This window comes from Cervus elaphus, chromosome 22, assembly GCF_910594005.1.
Source record: "Cervus elaphus chromosome 22, mCerEla1.1, whole genome shotgun sequence".
NCBI classification, from domain to species: Eukaryota; Metazoa; Chordata; class Mammalia; order Artiodactyla; family Cervidae; genus Cervus; species Cervus elaphus.
In genome coordinates, this window is record NC_057836.1 from 30,259,292 (window position 1) to 30,275,327 (window position 16,036).

The following is a 16,036-nucleotide window of genomic DNA, read 5'->3' on the forward strand; positions in this document are numbered from 1 at the left end:
AAGCTTCAACAACTTAAGATTCTAAATGACGACTGGCAAAGCCATCAAGCAGAAAGGGAGAGCTGTGAATGCAGAGAGGGAGATGAAAGCAGGTCTGTAGACAGAGGCCAGATGGAACCCAGGAGCTTTGGCAAGGAGTTTAGGTATCAGTGAAGTTTCAGGTAGGAATGTATCTATAGAATAATTTCAGGGAAGATGACCTTATTTAATCAGAATCTGTGATAACTCAAAACTGAAATAGTTTGTCAGATTCTGTCTCCAAATTGGCCTCATCCTTAAATCCCTATTGAGAGTCTGGGGTATTTCCTCTGACCTTTCTTTCCTGGAGGCTTCCTTGTTGGTTCAGTGGTAGAGAATATGCCTGCCAATGCAGGAGACACAGGTTCTATCCTTGGGTTGGGAAGATCCTCTGGAGAAGGAAGTGGCAGCCCACTCCAGTATTCTTGCTTGAGAAATCCCATGGGTAGAGGAGCCTAGTGGGCTATCATCCATGGGGTCGCAGAAGAGTCAGACGTGACTTACTGACTAAACAGTAACAGCAACTCCTTCTTGGAATGTTCTCATTCCACGTTTTCATCTCTTAGCATTGTAGAAAGCCTTGCTGAGATTTTTCAGTAGCTCCCTGCTTAGCTTCTTAATCTCCTGCCTTTATCACAGCTCAGGAATTCACCAAATGGCTCAAGGGGAAAGCTGCCCTCTTCCCACTGGGCTGTTAGACATTCAAGTCCTGGCTGCCATGGCAGCCCCAAACTCCAGGATTTGTGTCATCAGCCTTATGACGTTACTAAAAGCCCTGTTGGCTTGCCTTCCTAATAGCTGCATCAGTCTGCCTGGATTCTTAGCCTTTTGTTCCCTGCCAGTGGTCAATAAATAATGCTCTGGATGGAAGAACATTTTGCAGGATTTCGGCTCACCCTTCTGAGGGTCTCTTCTATTTGGAAACCTATCTCTCCAAGTTGGTTGCCTTGCCGTGATAACTTTTTTATTTTTAATTCAGCTTTTCTATTTGTTCTCAAAGAACAAATAGATGGATTTACTACAAATTATTGCATTATAGCCAGAAGCAGAAGTCCTGAAATGGTAGTGTTTCTATGAGGGTTAGAGAACCAGTACTCACATTCCACTAATATTTTAAGAGGCGACCTTGGAATATAAGCTTAATTTTAAACAGCACAACTTAAGGAAGGACTTCTGTTGTTTCTTCCATCTAGAAGAGAAAATTTAGTACTTTCTTTCCCCTGTGATCACCTAGTTTATACTGGTAACTGTTGAAACTATTCTTCCTGGGTAGCTCAGCTATTAAACAATCTGCCTGCAATGCAGGAGACCTGGGTTCAATCCCTGAGTTGGGAAGATCCCCTGAAGAAGGGCATGGCAACCCACTCCAGTATTCTTGCCTGGAGGATTCCATGGACAGAGGACCTTGGCAGGCTACAGTCCATGGGACCGCTAAGTGTTGAACATGACTGAGCGACAAATACTTTTCTTAAATCTCTACAGGTGAGCATACGAAGACACTTCCTCCACAAAATACCATTTTATTGGCATTGAATTGCTGAAAGAAATCACAAAAGGCAATCTGGTTTTCCAGAAATTAATCTGGTCCTCTCTGCTCTTTAGAAATATTTATTATTCTTTTATATCTTACAAATCATTCATGACCTGAGGATTAGAATTTATCTTTCATGAGGGTCAGAAACAGGACAGTGTGGGAAAATACTTAAATAGAGATTGCACTGAGGGTAAATTCAGATGAACTCATAAATGCAGAAAAGCAAGGTGGAAGAACTGAATCTGAGCGTTCCACATTAAACCTGAGACTTTTAAAGGGGCACTTAGGTGTATTATAAAGCAGACACTATTTGGCCGACAAAGGTTCATATTTCAAAGCTATGGTTTTTCCAGTAGTTGTGTTTGAATGTGGAAGTTGGACCATAAAGAAGGCTGAGCACCGAAGAATTCTTGCTTTCATCTGTGGTGTTGGAGAAGACTGTTGAGAGTCCCTTGGACAGCAAGGAGATCAATCCAGTCGATCCTAAAGGAAATAAACCCTGAATGTTTATTGGAAGGACTGATGTCGAAGCTGAAACTCCAATACTTTGTCCACCTGATGCAAAGAGCTGACTCATTGGAAAAGACCCTGATGCTGGGAAGGATTGAAGGCAGAAGGAGAAGGGGATGACAGAGGATGAGATGACTGGATGGCATCACCAACTCAGTCAACATGAGTTTGAGCAAGTTCCAAGAGTTGGTGAAGGACAGGGAAGCCTGGCGTGCTGCAGTCTTTGGGGTCACAAAGAGTTAGACAGGATTGAGTGAGTGAACAACAACAAGTGACCCTAGTTCAGAAGGACCCCTTCAGTTCAGTTCAGGCGCTCAGTCACGTCCGACTCTTCACGACCCCATGGACTGCAGCACGCCAGGCCTCCCTGTTTATCGCCAACTCCCAGAGTTTACTCAAACTCGTGTCCATTGAGTCAGTGATGCCATCCAGCCATCTCATCCTCTGTCGTCCCCTCCTCCTCCCACCTTCAATCTTTCCCAGCATCAGGGTCTTTTCAAATAAGTCAGTACTTTGCATCAGGTGGCCAAAGTATTGGATTTTCAACTTCAGTATCAGTCCTTCCAATGAATATTCAGGACTGATTACCTTTAGGATGGACTGGTTGGATCTCCTTGCAGTCCAAGGGACTCTCAAGACTCTTCTCCAACACCACAGTTCAAAAGCATCAATTCTTCAGCACTCAGCTTTCTTTATAGTCCAACTCTCACATCCATATATGACTACTGGAAAAACCATAGCCTTGACTAGATGGACCTTTATTGGCAAAGTAATGTCTCTGCTTTTTAACATGCTATCTAGGTTGGTCATAACTTTTCTTCCAAGGAGCAAAAGTCTTAATTTCATGGCTGCAGTCACCATCTGCAGCGATTTTGAAGCCCAAGAAAATAAAGTCTGTCACTATTTCCATTGTTTCCCCATCTATTTCACATGAAGTGATGGGACCAGATGCCATGATCTTAGTTTTCTGAATGTTGAGTTTTAAGCCAACTTTTTCACTCTCCTCTTTCACTTTCATCAAGAGGTTCTTGAGTTCTTCTTTGCTTCTGCCATAAGGGTGGTGTCATCTGCATATCTGAGGTTATTGATATTTCTCCCGGCAATCTTGATTCCTGCTTGTGCTTCATCCATCCCAGCATTTCTCATGATATACTCTTCATATAAGTTAAATAAGCAGGGTGACAATATACAGCCTTGACATACTCCTTTCTCTATTTGGAACCAGTCTGTTGTTCCATGTCCAGTTCTAGCTGTTGCTTCCTGACCTGCATACAGATTTCTTAAGAGGCAGGTCAGGAAGGACCCCTTGGCTCCCTACAAAATATGTATAGGTAATTTTAGGAGGAAAGAATCAGCAGTTAACAGCCACGCAGCTTCAACATATAAAGTTCAAACCAGTTGGAACTTACAAACCAGATCTCTATAAATGTACAAGGAAACAACACAAGTTAGAAAAAACAGGAAAACAACTGTACAGATCTCTAGAAGTGTTGAGTGGGATGTACCTAGTGGTCCAGTGGCTAAGATTCCATGCTCGCAATGCAGGGGGCCCAGGTTTGATCCTTGGTCAGAGAACTAGATCCCACATGCTGCAACTGAGACTCTGTGTAGCCAAATGAATTTTTTTTTAAATATTAAGTTATTTAAGTGACAAAAAAATACTCAGGTGTTTGAAGGAAAACACGAGAGAATAAAAGCTAGAAATGAGGGATTGCAGGGAAACTAAATGACTTTTGGAAATATAATCAGGGAAATATGATAAGTTAAATGGCATAAAAGACTATTAACATTTTGGAGAATTAGTAAACTGGAAGGCAGAGAATGTGAAGAAAGTATCCGGAATGAAGCTCAGATGAGAAGTTGGAAAACATAATAGATTCTGAGAGCCATAGGAGGAGTAATTAGAAAGTCTAATATACATAATCATAGTTTTAGTAGAGGATAGGAAACATAAACTATTTGAAAAGGAAAGGACAAAGAAAAAAACAATTTAAACATAGACACAGAATAGTGAAACCACAGAATGCCAGAGATGAAAAAAATCTTGAAGTTAGCCAGAGAAAAGTCCCTTCAGTCAGTCTGAGAGCAAAGCTGTTGTATATAAATGGAGTCAGAAGACAGAAAAAATGTTTTCTTTAAATTTTTGAGGGAATATGATAGTCAACCTAAAATTGTGCACTGGGCAAATCTGTTTCGAAAGAGTAGAAATAAATTAAAGACATATTCAGGCAAGTCACAACTTTACCAACCTACCAGATCTTAACTAAAGAAGTGTATGATGGATGTATTCTAGAAAGAAAAAGAAGAGCAGAGGAAAATTTGTCAGGTATAATAGAAATGATGAACAGATAAATTAGGAAACCATGAGACCATTCAAACAAACATCATGTGCATAAATAATAGTATTGAGTTGGCCAAAATGTTCGTTTGGGTTTTTCCGTAAGATGTTACAAAAACACCCGAACTTTTTGGCCAACCCAATGTTTTCAGATTGTAGGTATTTTTTTAAAAGATTTTTAAGGAAAAGAATTAAAATATGGGACAATAATAACAAGTAACTCAAGGGATGAAGGATGAATTGAAGTGTTCTGCACTCTTGTATTGCTCAGGAAACAGACTCAGATGAGGAAACTGAGGCAGAAATATTGAGTAACTTGCCCAAGGACACACAGTTAATCCAGAATTCTTTCTTTTGTTCTACAGACTTATTAGAAAAAAATTGAGGATGACAAATTGAGATAACTTAAAATTAGGATTTTTTTTTTTGGTCTTGCCCCTAGCTGAGGATAAGATAATGACAGGATTTGGTTTTCTGTTTCTCGGTTTCTTCATTGGGTCACGAAATTAAAATTCTTAAGATAACCAACATGATAAAATCAAGAAGATAGAAATTAATGGTTAGTGTATTCCCTGGAAATAACAGAACAGATGATGATACAGACTTGAGGGACAACCTCAGATTCTGTGTCCTGCTCCTGACTTCATATGCCTGTGCTTAAGAAGGGCAACATGTGAAAGGAAAGAGGCTCCACAGAAGATACCACAAAGGTAGAGATGAGAGTTGGGCTTCCCAGGTGGCCCAGTGTTAAACAATCTGCCTGCCAATGCAGGAGATGCAAGAGATGTGGGTTCAGTCTCTGGGTTGGGAAGATCCCCTGGAGAAAGGAATGGCAACCCACTCCAATATTCTTGCCTGGAAGATAACAAAGACAGAGGAGCCTGGTGGACTACAGTCCATGGGGTCGCAAAGAGGCGGATACTACTGAGTCTCTTTCTCTCTCTCTCTCTCTCACACACACACAAACACACACACACACACACACGAGAGTCACAGTAACAGCAAGACCCTCCCACATTCTTGCCTTAAAGCACATAAAACATCTCTGTCATTGATTGCTTTGGGAAGGATTTCACATTGTTCCATCTTTAGACTGTTCTCACAGCAGAGCTAAATGTTTGCAAAGTAGCCTGTATCCTGTGTATGCTGAATTCAGTTTAAATCCCTGAAAGTCTGCCAAAAGGAGGAAAACTATCCATCGAGAATCAAGAGAGCTGAAACTCAAGTACAGTTCTACCTGATCAGATGGGCCCTTCTGTTTGGGAACTCATCTCCCTGCATGGATGGCAGGCTGGGGTTGATTTGCCAAATAGATGTGATTTAAGTGAACGTGATGCCCTGCTACACCCACCTCCCCAACCTCCCACCCCTGCCCCAGGTTTCAAGAAAATGTGGAAGGAGGCAGAGAGAAGCCCCTTTATGTGGCCAAGAGAGTAAGGAAATGGACTTAAATAAAGTGTGAGGAGGCAAGTAAGAAGCAGTAGGCAAAATAGATAGGGGGATGCAAGTGTAAACTTAGTGTACAGAAACACTGGAAGATAAATGACCTGTTTTGAGATGGGGCTAATGAAATCTGTTCTTTGTGCAAATCAAGTAAACAGTGTGTCCTCTGGCTCCATCCATCAGTATTCATTTAAACAGTTGAAACACAACCAATTAGTATGCAGTTACTAATATAAAATAAATGGATGAAATCACATATGAGTCTTTTGATTAAAGCCTGAAAACAGGAGATATAAATATAATTTATATTTCTATGTTGCTTTTCTGAGTCACTGAATATGTAAAAATGCCTGTCATTCTCCTTTTGAAATCTCTCTGATTCATGCTTACCACAGCTGCAGTGCGTCGTTCCCTTTCCAGATTCTTATAAATTTTATCATTCTGATAATCCTATTGCAATGACTACAGATATCGCTACACCTGAAAGTTAGACTGAGTTTTGCCTATAGAAAATTTGAAATGAGAGAGAACTTGAATTATGGCATTGTGATTTTGGGTTTTTTTTCCTTTTTCTTTTTTTTTCCTTTTTGCATCTGTGTAACTTTACTTTTTGTTTTGGAAAAATATTGGAGCTGTTTTCCTGTGGGTGTGGAGAAGAGGCATGTATTTATCAGACAGGCTGGTCCCTTTTTTGTTCAATGAAAATTAAACAGAATTTTAAAGCACAAACAGATGGATTCATTTAAATCATTTCCCTCCAGTATTGTTTATCATCTTCTTTTGATTGCCCAAAGTTCCTTGTGTCTTGACACACATTTTCTCATGTTCTCAGGAGCAAAGAACTAAAGACTCAATTACTCAAAGGAGTTGGTACTTTAGAACTTTTTAAAGTTATGTTTTTAATATTTAAATTTTTAATTTTAAGTATTTTAGAGTAGAGTGGTCTGAATCATCCAAAGAATTGTATTTCATGAGCTGGGTCTTTTTCCTGGAGTCTCTTAAAATTATTAAAAAAAAAAAGAAGATAAATATGTTTGAAAGCATGCATATTTATCTCAGTCCCTTCATGTGTATGTGTGTGTGTGTATTTGTGTAACATAAGATTGGGTGAGACTTCAGAGGTTATCAATTCTATCCCTCTAACTTTAGACATGGTTATACTTTAAATAATCTTATAAAGTAATTTGTTTCTGATGATATACAATAATATCCTTTTTCTGTGAAATAATTTTATTTGCAGTCTCTCCTTTTAAGAAAGGAGTAGTCTTTTAAGAAAGAGTAGTCTTCCCTCATAGCTCAGTTGGTAAAGAATCCACCTGCAGTTCAGGAGATCCCAGTTGGATTCCTGGGTTGGGAAGATCCCCTGGAGAAGGGATAGGCTACCCACTCCAGTATCCTTGGGCTTCCCTTGTGGCTCAGCTGGTAAAGAATCTGCCTGCAGTGTGGGAGACCTGGGTTGGGAAGATCCCCTAGAGAAGGGAAAGGCTACCCACTCCAGTATCCTGGCCTGGAGAATTCCATGGATCACAAAAAGTCAGATATGAATGAGCAACTTTCACTTTCACTTCTTTTGTTTGGTTATTATCTACACTTGTCATCTCTCCTATTTGAAGACTAATATATGTAAATGTATGGCCATTTTCTACAGCATTCCTAACCATTTCTGCTTTTAAAATTTTAAGTAAACCATGATAAGGCACACTATGAGAAATAGTTTGGTTTGAGGAAAAAGAAATTGATATGTTTATGCCTTTATCTTCTCACCTGCAGAATAAAAATATTCTTGCTTTTCATGGAGTTGCCAAGACCCCTGCTTGTTCAGATAGTTCAAAATATGTAACCTCACAGCCCTGCAGAAGCAAAGTGTTCTTCCTCTGTTGCAAGGTTCATTTTAAATTTCATCCCAGGCAGTAAGTCTGGAGTCTTTAGTTCTGCTTATTTGTTTTACATTTTGTTAATCCCTGAGTTCCAAGAACCCTAATCGTTGAGTGGATTTTTAAATTTGTATTTTTAAGGGCGAATTGCGTGTCTCTGGGAGAATCAGCTGGCAGCTATTAAAAATCAACAATGAAGAAAATCACTCCTCTCGTTAATTGCCTTCAGAAAATATATTGTGTGAAGACAGAAATGGATCATGTTCCCACAGGCTTTCAACTGCTTTTAAAAAGTGCTAGGAAACTATCCCCAAACTCACAATTAGTTATCAGAATAATTAAGAAATTGCCTAAAGCGGAATTTCAGCAATCCCAGCCAGGCGCCTGTCAGGAGTTTCTTTGGTGTGCCTGTGAGTGCCCTGTCGTTCATTCATGGACTGTATGGATCGTTTGTGACCCTATGGATTGTAGGCAACAGACTCCTCTGTCCATACGACTTTTCAGGCAGGAATACTGTAGTGGGTTGCCATGCCCTCCTCTAGGGAATCTTCCTGACCCAGGGATCAAATTCACATCTCTTACGTCTCTGGCATTGGCAGGCAGGTTCTTTACCACTTAGCGCCACCAAATTGGGACTTTGCTGGTGATCCAGTAGTTAAGACACTGTACTTCCACTGCAGGGGCCACGGTTTCAATCCCTGGTGGGGAAACTAAGATCTTTCATGCCTTGCAATGCAGCTAAACAAAACAAACAAAAAACAACCACCACAAAAAAGATAATTCCTTAAAAAAAAAAAGATGCAGCAATTAAAACTTTGCCATGACGTGGCCAGCCCCACACAACCTCGCCCTACCATCTCTCTGACCATGTTCCCTGCCCCTCCTTCCTCGTTGCTAACCTGCAGTCACACTGACCTCCTAACTGACCCTCTGACAACCCCTGAGTAGGTCCCTCTTTCTGGAACATGCTTTCCCCAATACTTATCTAAATGTCTTCCTTATTTTATCAAGTTTCTGTTCAAATGTTACCCTTAGTGCATTCTGTCCTTCTTGATCCTCTACCCTCTGCATTATTTGTTTTCTCGGTACGAAATATATTTATTTGTGTGTATGTATATATTTATTTTTAATTAGAGGATAATTACTTTACTATATTGTGATGGTTTTTGCCATACATCAACATGAATCATCCATAGGTATATAAATGTCCCCTCCCTCTTGATCCCCTCTCCCACCTCCATCCCCATTCCACCCCTCTAGGTTGTCACAGAGCACTGACTTTGGGTTCCCTTCATCATTCATCGAACTCCCACTGGCTATTTGTTTTACATATAGTAATGTTTATGTTTCAGTGCTATTCTCTCATCATCCCACCTCCTCCTTCCCCCACTATATCCAATGTGTCTGTGTCTTCTTTGCTGCTATGCAAGTAGGGTGATCAGTACTATCTTTTTAGATTCCATATATATGCATTAATATGCAATATTTGTCTTTCTCTTTCTGACTTACTTCACTCTATATAATAGTTTCTTTGTATCAGTTAAAATTCCCTGACTTTCTTTTCTTCCCCACCCTGCTTTCTTCTTCTTCCTCCTTCTCTTCTTTCTCTAGTTTCTGTCTCCCCTGAAAGCTCCAAGAGCAGGGAATTTTCTTTCATTCACTACTGCATCCTTTACTCCCTGGAATGGGTCACACAATCAATATTTATTAAATGAATAAATCATTGGGATACTTACTCTGTGCAAATACCTTGATAACCTTTAAACCACATCAAACTAGTATCCAGCTCCTTAATGGTTAAGCTGCTTTTCTAAGATTATCTGGAGACTCAGTCAGCCTTAATTTAATAAACAGTATAAATTAAACCAACATTTTCTAACCTTTCTTAAATGAGAGCTTATATATATGTATAATGATATGTGCAAATATGATGTTATATAGCTGTGGTGAAATGAAAAGAATTGAGAGGTTTGTGAAAATTGTATTTATTTTATAATAATGATAAGAAAATCAAATTATATTAGTGATCATAGTAAAATTTAATTTATCCTGGAGCACTCAAATTGATAAAAAATGTACAACCATTAGTACTTCCAGAACACTTGTAACTTATTTGCTACACACAATAGGTTGGTTGGGAAACAGGGAGTTAAAAATCTAGTGCACTTAGTTGTCTTTTGGTTCAGGAAATTACATAATGAGATAGTTTGTCAGTGGTGGCTCAGACAGTGAAAAATTTGCCTGCAGTGCAGGAGACCTAGGTTCGATCCCTGGGTTAAGAAGATCCCTTGGAAAAGGGAATGGCTACCTACTCCAATATTCTTGAATAGAGAATCCAGTGGACAGAGGAGCCTGGTGGGCTACAGTCCATGGGGTCGCAAAGAGTCAAACACGACTAACACTTTGATTTTTCTTTGGTAAAATAAATCTTTTCAATAGAGATAGAAATCAAAATGAAAACCATAAGGTATGTGATTGTAAAGAGCAAAACAGATGCAACCTAGTAGGTAATAAATTTTCCTTCCTCATTGGGTAGTTTCTGATAGAATAATGTGCTAATAAAGCACAATCTACCAAGAATGCTAGGCCCACTCCATATTCTATTTCCTCTCACTGTAACCCTGGGGAAGTTATTTAATCTCCCTGGGTCAAAGTGGTTTCATTTGTTCAACATAGGCCGGCATTGAGCCGTTGATCAGGAATCCATGGAAATATTGAGTAAAGGACTTGGAGGGGTAACTGGCCTCCACATTTAATCAAAGGAAGAGTATAATTTCTTATCTTTTAAAGTAGACAAAACAAGAAATAGCAGTGCTAACAAGAAACTTAAACATTATAAAAGCCCGTCAACAAGCCTAATATTCCTTTCAGTGGACCAGAAAACCTATGGGTGTGACAAATAAAACTTTTGAGAGAACTGGACATTGGAAGCAAACTAGGCCAACTGCCAGGTCACCACACATCTTATTCAGTGATGTGAATATCGCTGGCTGTACATCTCCCCAGAGTGATGAGCAATAGAAAAATGACTTTTAAGGATTTCATTTTATTTGCTTTACAGTAGACTGTTTAGCCATGTAGTCATGAGAAATAGTAAGCAGGAGGCTGTTCAGAAGTTTTCTCTCTCTCTCTCCTTCAGTTTTAGGGCAGACTGCTCTCTCTGTATTTGGAGAGAGTAACTTCAAAAGACATCATCCCGGTCCTCAGACGTCAGCGCTTGGAAATCGATGCCAGTGCTCTTTAAAATTTTCACAACCGAGAGTAAACACAGTTTGGCACAGATGTCCACACTTATCATTTGAGCTTGAGGCCATCGTTTCATCTGAAAAGGATCATGTTACATTTTTCAATGTTTTCTTCAGAAACGATGCTGATCAAAACAGTTTCTGACACACGAAAGTTAGTTTCACTGAAAATGTGGATGGTTAAGAAAGCCCCTCAAAAATGGATCTTCTTCATTGACATATTTTAAGCAACCAGTGGTGGCTCAGTGATAAAGAATCTGCTTGTGACGCAGGAGACACAAGTTTGATCCCTGGGTCAGGAAGATTGCCTGGAGGTGGCAACTCACTCCAGTATTCTTGCCTGGAAAATCCCATGGACAGAGGAGCCTGGCAGGCTACAGTCCACGGGGTCACAAGCATCAGACATGACTTAGCAACTAAACCATCACCATCACTAAGCAACCAATGCCTGCCAAAAAACTCTGCTCCACACACAGTGATGTTGAGAACTGCGGCAGATCCTGTTGCTACTAAAAACCTCATAACCAAAGAGAAGGCAAACATATGAGAAATTTTTAACTATTATCATCAGGTCAGAATGCCAAGAAGAAACAAAAATGAGAGGAGAAAATAATACCTTTCTGCAGAAAGACAAATATCATACGATAGCGCTTATAGGTGGAATCTACAAAAAAAAAGGGGGGGGGTTACAAATGAACATGTTTACAAAACAAGTAGAGTTACAGATGTAGAAAACTTTATGGTCACCAGAGTATAAGTGATGGGGGCGGGGATAAATTGGGAGATTGGAATCGAAATATACACACTGCTATATATAAAATAGGTAACTAATAGTAACCTGCTATATAGCACAGGGAACTCTACTTAATACTCTGCAATGGCCTATATGGGAAAAGAATCTAAAAAAAGTGGATATATATATATAGATAACTAATTCACATTGATGTACTAACACAGCATTGTAAATCAACTATACTCCAATAAAAATTAGAAAATAATATCTTTCTGTCCTGAAGTTACTCCAGGACACCAGGGCTTTAACTGAACTTGCCAGCATTGCCACTGAATTTTCATGATGATTCATTTCTCATATTTCATGCTGCGGTGATGCCCCCGCTGAGTAGCCTGTCTGCAGAGAAGGCTGGCCTTGTGGTCTGAGGACTCACATGGTCCTTCCTGAGTCAAAATGAATCCAAAGGGAAGGCTAAGAGCTGCAAGTTTGACTTTCAAAGACATTTACTTAAGACTTAACAATTCTCTCTTTCTTTATTAGGTTCCCTAGTGAAAATTTCACCTCTTTCCTCACCCTGTTCTTCACCTCTCCACGGGACCCCCGCCAGCAGCCCAGTCAGCAAAATTTCTGCAGTGCAGTTTCCAGAATCTTCCGACGCAACTGCCAAATCAGGCCTAAGTTCTCACCGGGCCTTAACTTACACACAGAGTGCCCCTGATCTTTCTCCTCAGATCCTGAATCCGCCTGTCATATGCAGCAGGTAAGGAATTTATGTTGTTCACTGGAGTCTAGGTAATAATAAAACTAACACTGGTTTTCCTCTTAGGAACTCTCACCACAGGCCACATAGCTTTGTGTAAGTTGCCTAAGTAGTTGACAAGAAAGTACAAGATAGTGTGGTCTGTGCTGAATAGGCTGGAATAGAAACTTAATTTTTCAATGCTTCTCCATTAATAAGAATTTTAGAGACCTTATGTTCCATGCATGTCTTTGGTGCTGATATAAAATAATTAGTTGTATATTTTATCTGCTTACTGTTAAAATATCTAATGCATAAAACATCTAATTAAAAACTCCTATCGAGATATTCAGTATAATTTGGTATTTTGTTGGGATTTTTTTTTTTTTTTACAGAATGCACGAATTTATGGTACTTATCCAATTACCACCAGCATATAAATTATTTTGTAAAGCTATTTCTTACACACAGGATGTAAAATGCAAAAAAAAAAAAAAGGAATTTGTATTCAAAACAAACAGAAGAAACACTGGCTCCTATAAGCTAAAAATATAAGACAGATTTTTTTTCTTAAGCATTCTAGATACAAATATTAACTATATGGGCTGAGAACTTTTAATTTCAATATAATTCAACAAGGTCCACAGTAAAGCTCTATAAATATATCCCCTATAATAACCATATGCAAAACCATTTTATCACAAATACTACCAAACCCTCTGAAAAACGTAAACTACAAACACATTTTTAAAGAAATTCTGTTTGATATTTTTTTACTTGTTCTCCAAGGAGAATTTTATACCAATTTTAAAGGTACTGTTTTTTTAAGCTTGCATTTCCCATTGTGACACTTAAAAAATGTGCAGATAACATGTGGCACATTATGACTGTTCTCAAATGGATCTCTGAATACAATGAAGCAATTGCTTGTGCTGCCTTGTCATGTTTAAACAGAGAGACAAAGTGTCGTCTCTTACAGGGGATAAGAAAAAAGGATCTAACATGGCAAGATTAATTATTTTGTCTGTATTGTCACTAAAAAAGGAATACCTCCTCTACCAATTAACATATTATTGTTCTTCAGCAATAGCTTCATCTTGAATAACTACTTTAAAGCATTGCAATTTTTTTAAGTAGAAAAGAGTTAAGTGTTTTAAAATTAAGCATAATTACGAGAGTGCCTTGAATAAAATGTTATTTTCCCCCCTAAGATGAATGATGATAACTGTTTGAATAGATTAGTTACATGTTGGTCTTCTTATATTAAATACTGGGTCACAGACCCAGATTTGACCAGTGAATTCAAATTTAAGCCTCGCAAATTTCATTTTCGTACCCTTTGTTCATAAATTCTGTGTTAAATAATTATTTTTATAAAAATTATAAATTATAATAATTTATAAATTATAAATTATAATAATTTATAAATTATAAATTATAATAATTTATAAATTATAAATTATAAAGATTATAATCTTTATTTTTGCTTCTTTTCTCTTTACAAATACTTTCAAAGGGAAGATAATTTGTGTTCGGTTAGGACCAGAGTGAAAAGTTATTCCACCATCCAAAACTTACTCTGCTGCTCTCTGCATAACACCATTTTCAATACAATCATTCCCTTGGGATGTTAATCCCATCTTTTTCTGTGGTAAAACAGGCCTATCGTATTTTCCTTTTAGCAATTTACAACACGCATCACTTTATTGGAAGCTCTGAGAAGTCCTGCAAAAAGAAAACGCCTTGAGTTTTGTTTTGTCTGGCATCTCCTGACTTTATTTGACCACAGAACCCATTTCTTTAGGTTAACACCCAATAATTGCCCATGGAACTAGTGTCTGGGGGAACACCCTGAAGAAACACTTTTTTGTGGTGTGCGTCCTGGGCCCAGATGAAACCCAAGGGAGTCCCCAGACTCAATGACATCTGCTTGCAGCATTTCTAGGGAGACACTCCCACTGTGAGCCTCAGACTTGTGAGAAATCAGTTGCCTATAGAAAGAACTGAGGGGTCCAGAAAAGACGTATTATACCACTCCCGTAGCTTTGCTCACCACAATCTTTTTTTTTTTTTGTATTCTTAGCAGAAAGAATGTAATGGGATTTTTATAAAAGAGGTTTTGGAGAAAAACAAGGGAATTTCACTGCCTACTTGTTCAGTAATGTTTATAAATCCAGTAGTGTGTGTTTTATTTGCTGGGGCTTTATAAATCTATAATTCAAACCATGTTTTATTATTGCCTTCAAGGCAGCCACCCATGTAGGCACAGAGAGCTCCAGAAACACACGACTAATTATTGTGGTTTTCCCTGCTGAACTTGAAGGGCTTGGCGTTGAATCCGGGTCTCTTGGCTGCTGTGATGTCTATGCAACAAGCTGTTTTTCTGGCAGGAGAGGTAGTCTATTTGAACTCCTAATTTAAACGTTCCTTTCAAGTATTATCTTGCAAAGAAAAATCTTCAGACTAGTAAACTACTTTTACCAAGTTTCATCCCAGAACATAAGCCCATCATTTACATCTATGGGCTTTTTCCTTCGGTTCTGTCCTTTTCTTTTGAGTCCCTAAATCAGACTGGCGGGATTTCATAATTAGAAATATTTTGTATGTGATGCTTTCCACTGACATTCAAGGCTTGAAAAATAAATTTGCTTTGGATGAAAACACTCTAACTGGGAAATGCTTATCTCTACTACACATATAAACACAATTCAAGGGGAAAAAGTGATGAGATATTTAATATATTCAATTATAAACTATGATTCTTCTCTTTTCCAGTTAGAGTGAGTAATTTGTGGCTAAATAGCAAATAAACAAAAGTTCTCTGAGACCCTTTGTATGAATAATATTAGGCAGAATGAAAGAACCCAGAAACAAAATACAGAATTAAAACCTAATCAAGTCTCTAAACAAGATAAGTGAGAGAAGAAATTTGCCAGACTATTTGTGGGATTACTTTGTAATTTATTAAACAGTCAAAACTGTTGAGAAAGCAAAAGTAGCCTGCCTCCTCCAACTTCCTCTGTTAAAGAATCCTGCCCACCTCTCAAGGACCTTCCTTTTTCTCCATTGTTGATATTCGACTCTTTGCAATCCCATGGATTGTAGCCCTCCAGGCTCCTCATCCATGGGATTCTCCAGGCAAGAATACTGGTGTGGGTAGCCATTTCCTTCTCCAGGACATCCTCTCGACCCAGAGATTGAACCCACATCTCCTGCATTGGCAAACGGATTCTTTACCACTGAGCCCCCAGGGAAGCCCTTTTTCTCCGTTACCCACAGTATACTCCCTTGATCTGTTTTTCTCAACTTGCATCCTGTGTGGTCAGGTGTACGTCCACTGTTTGTCAAAATGTATGTATCCTTTATTCATTTCCATAGGGCCTTAACAGGTGAACTGATCCATCTGAAAACAAATAATTAAATTTTATGGCAAAAAATAAAAATAATCTACCATTTTTTTATTTTCATGTTTGCAGTCATTTTTTAAAGGGCTTTTTGAACAGAACCCACAGAAATAAATCTAGTCATGAAGCTTTTTAGCAGACACAAAGTGATTCCACTGGGAAAGATATTTTTAACCAAATACACATGGGCACTTCCAA

The 16,036-nt window shown here is 38.6% G+C and overlaps 1 protein-coding gene across 1 annotated transcript in view; it reads left to right on the forward strand.

Moving 5' to 3' along the window:
• Nucleotides 1–16,036, forward strand: part of PDE3A (phosphodiesterase 3A) — a 356,553-nt gene that overhangs the window by 300,549 nt on the left and 39,968 nt on the right. The window contains exon 6 of the mRNA XM_043880675.1: nt 12,236–12,455. Within this exon, the coding sequence (XP_043736610.1) occupies nt 12,236–12,455 (220 nt within the window). The remainder of the gene's footprint in view (nt 1–12,235; nt 12,456–16,036) is intronic.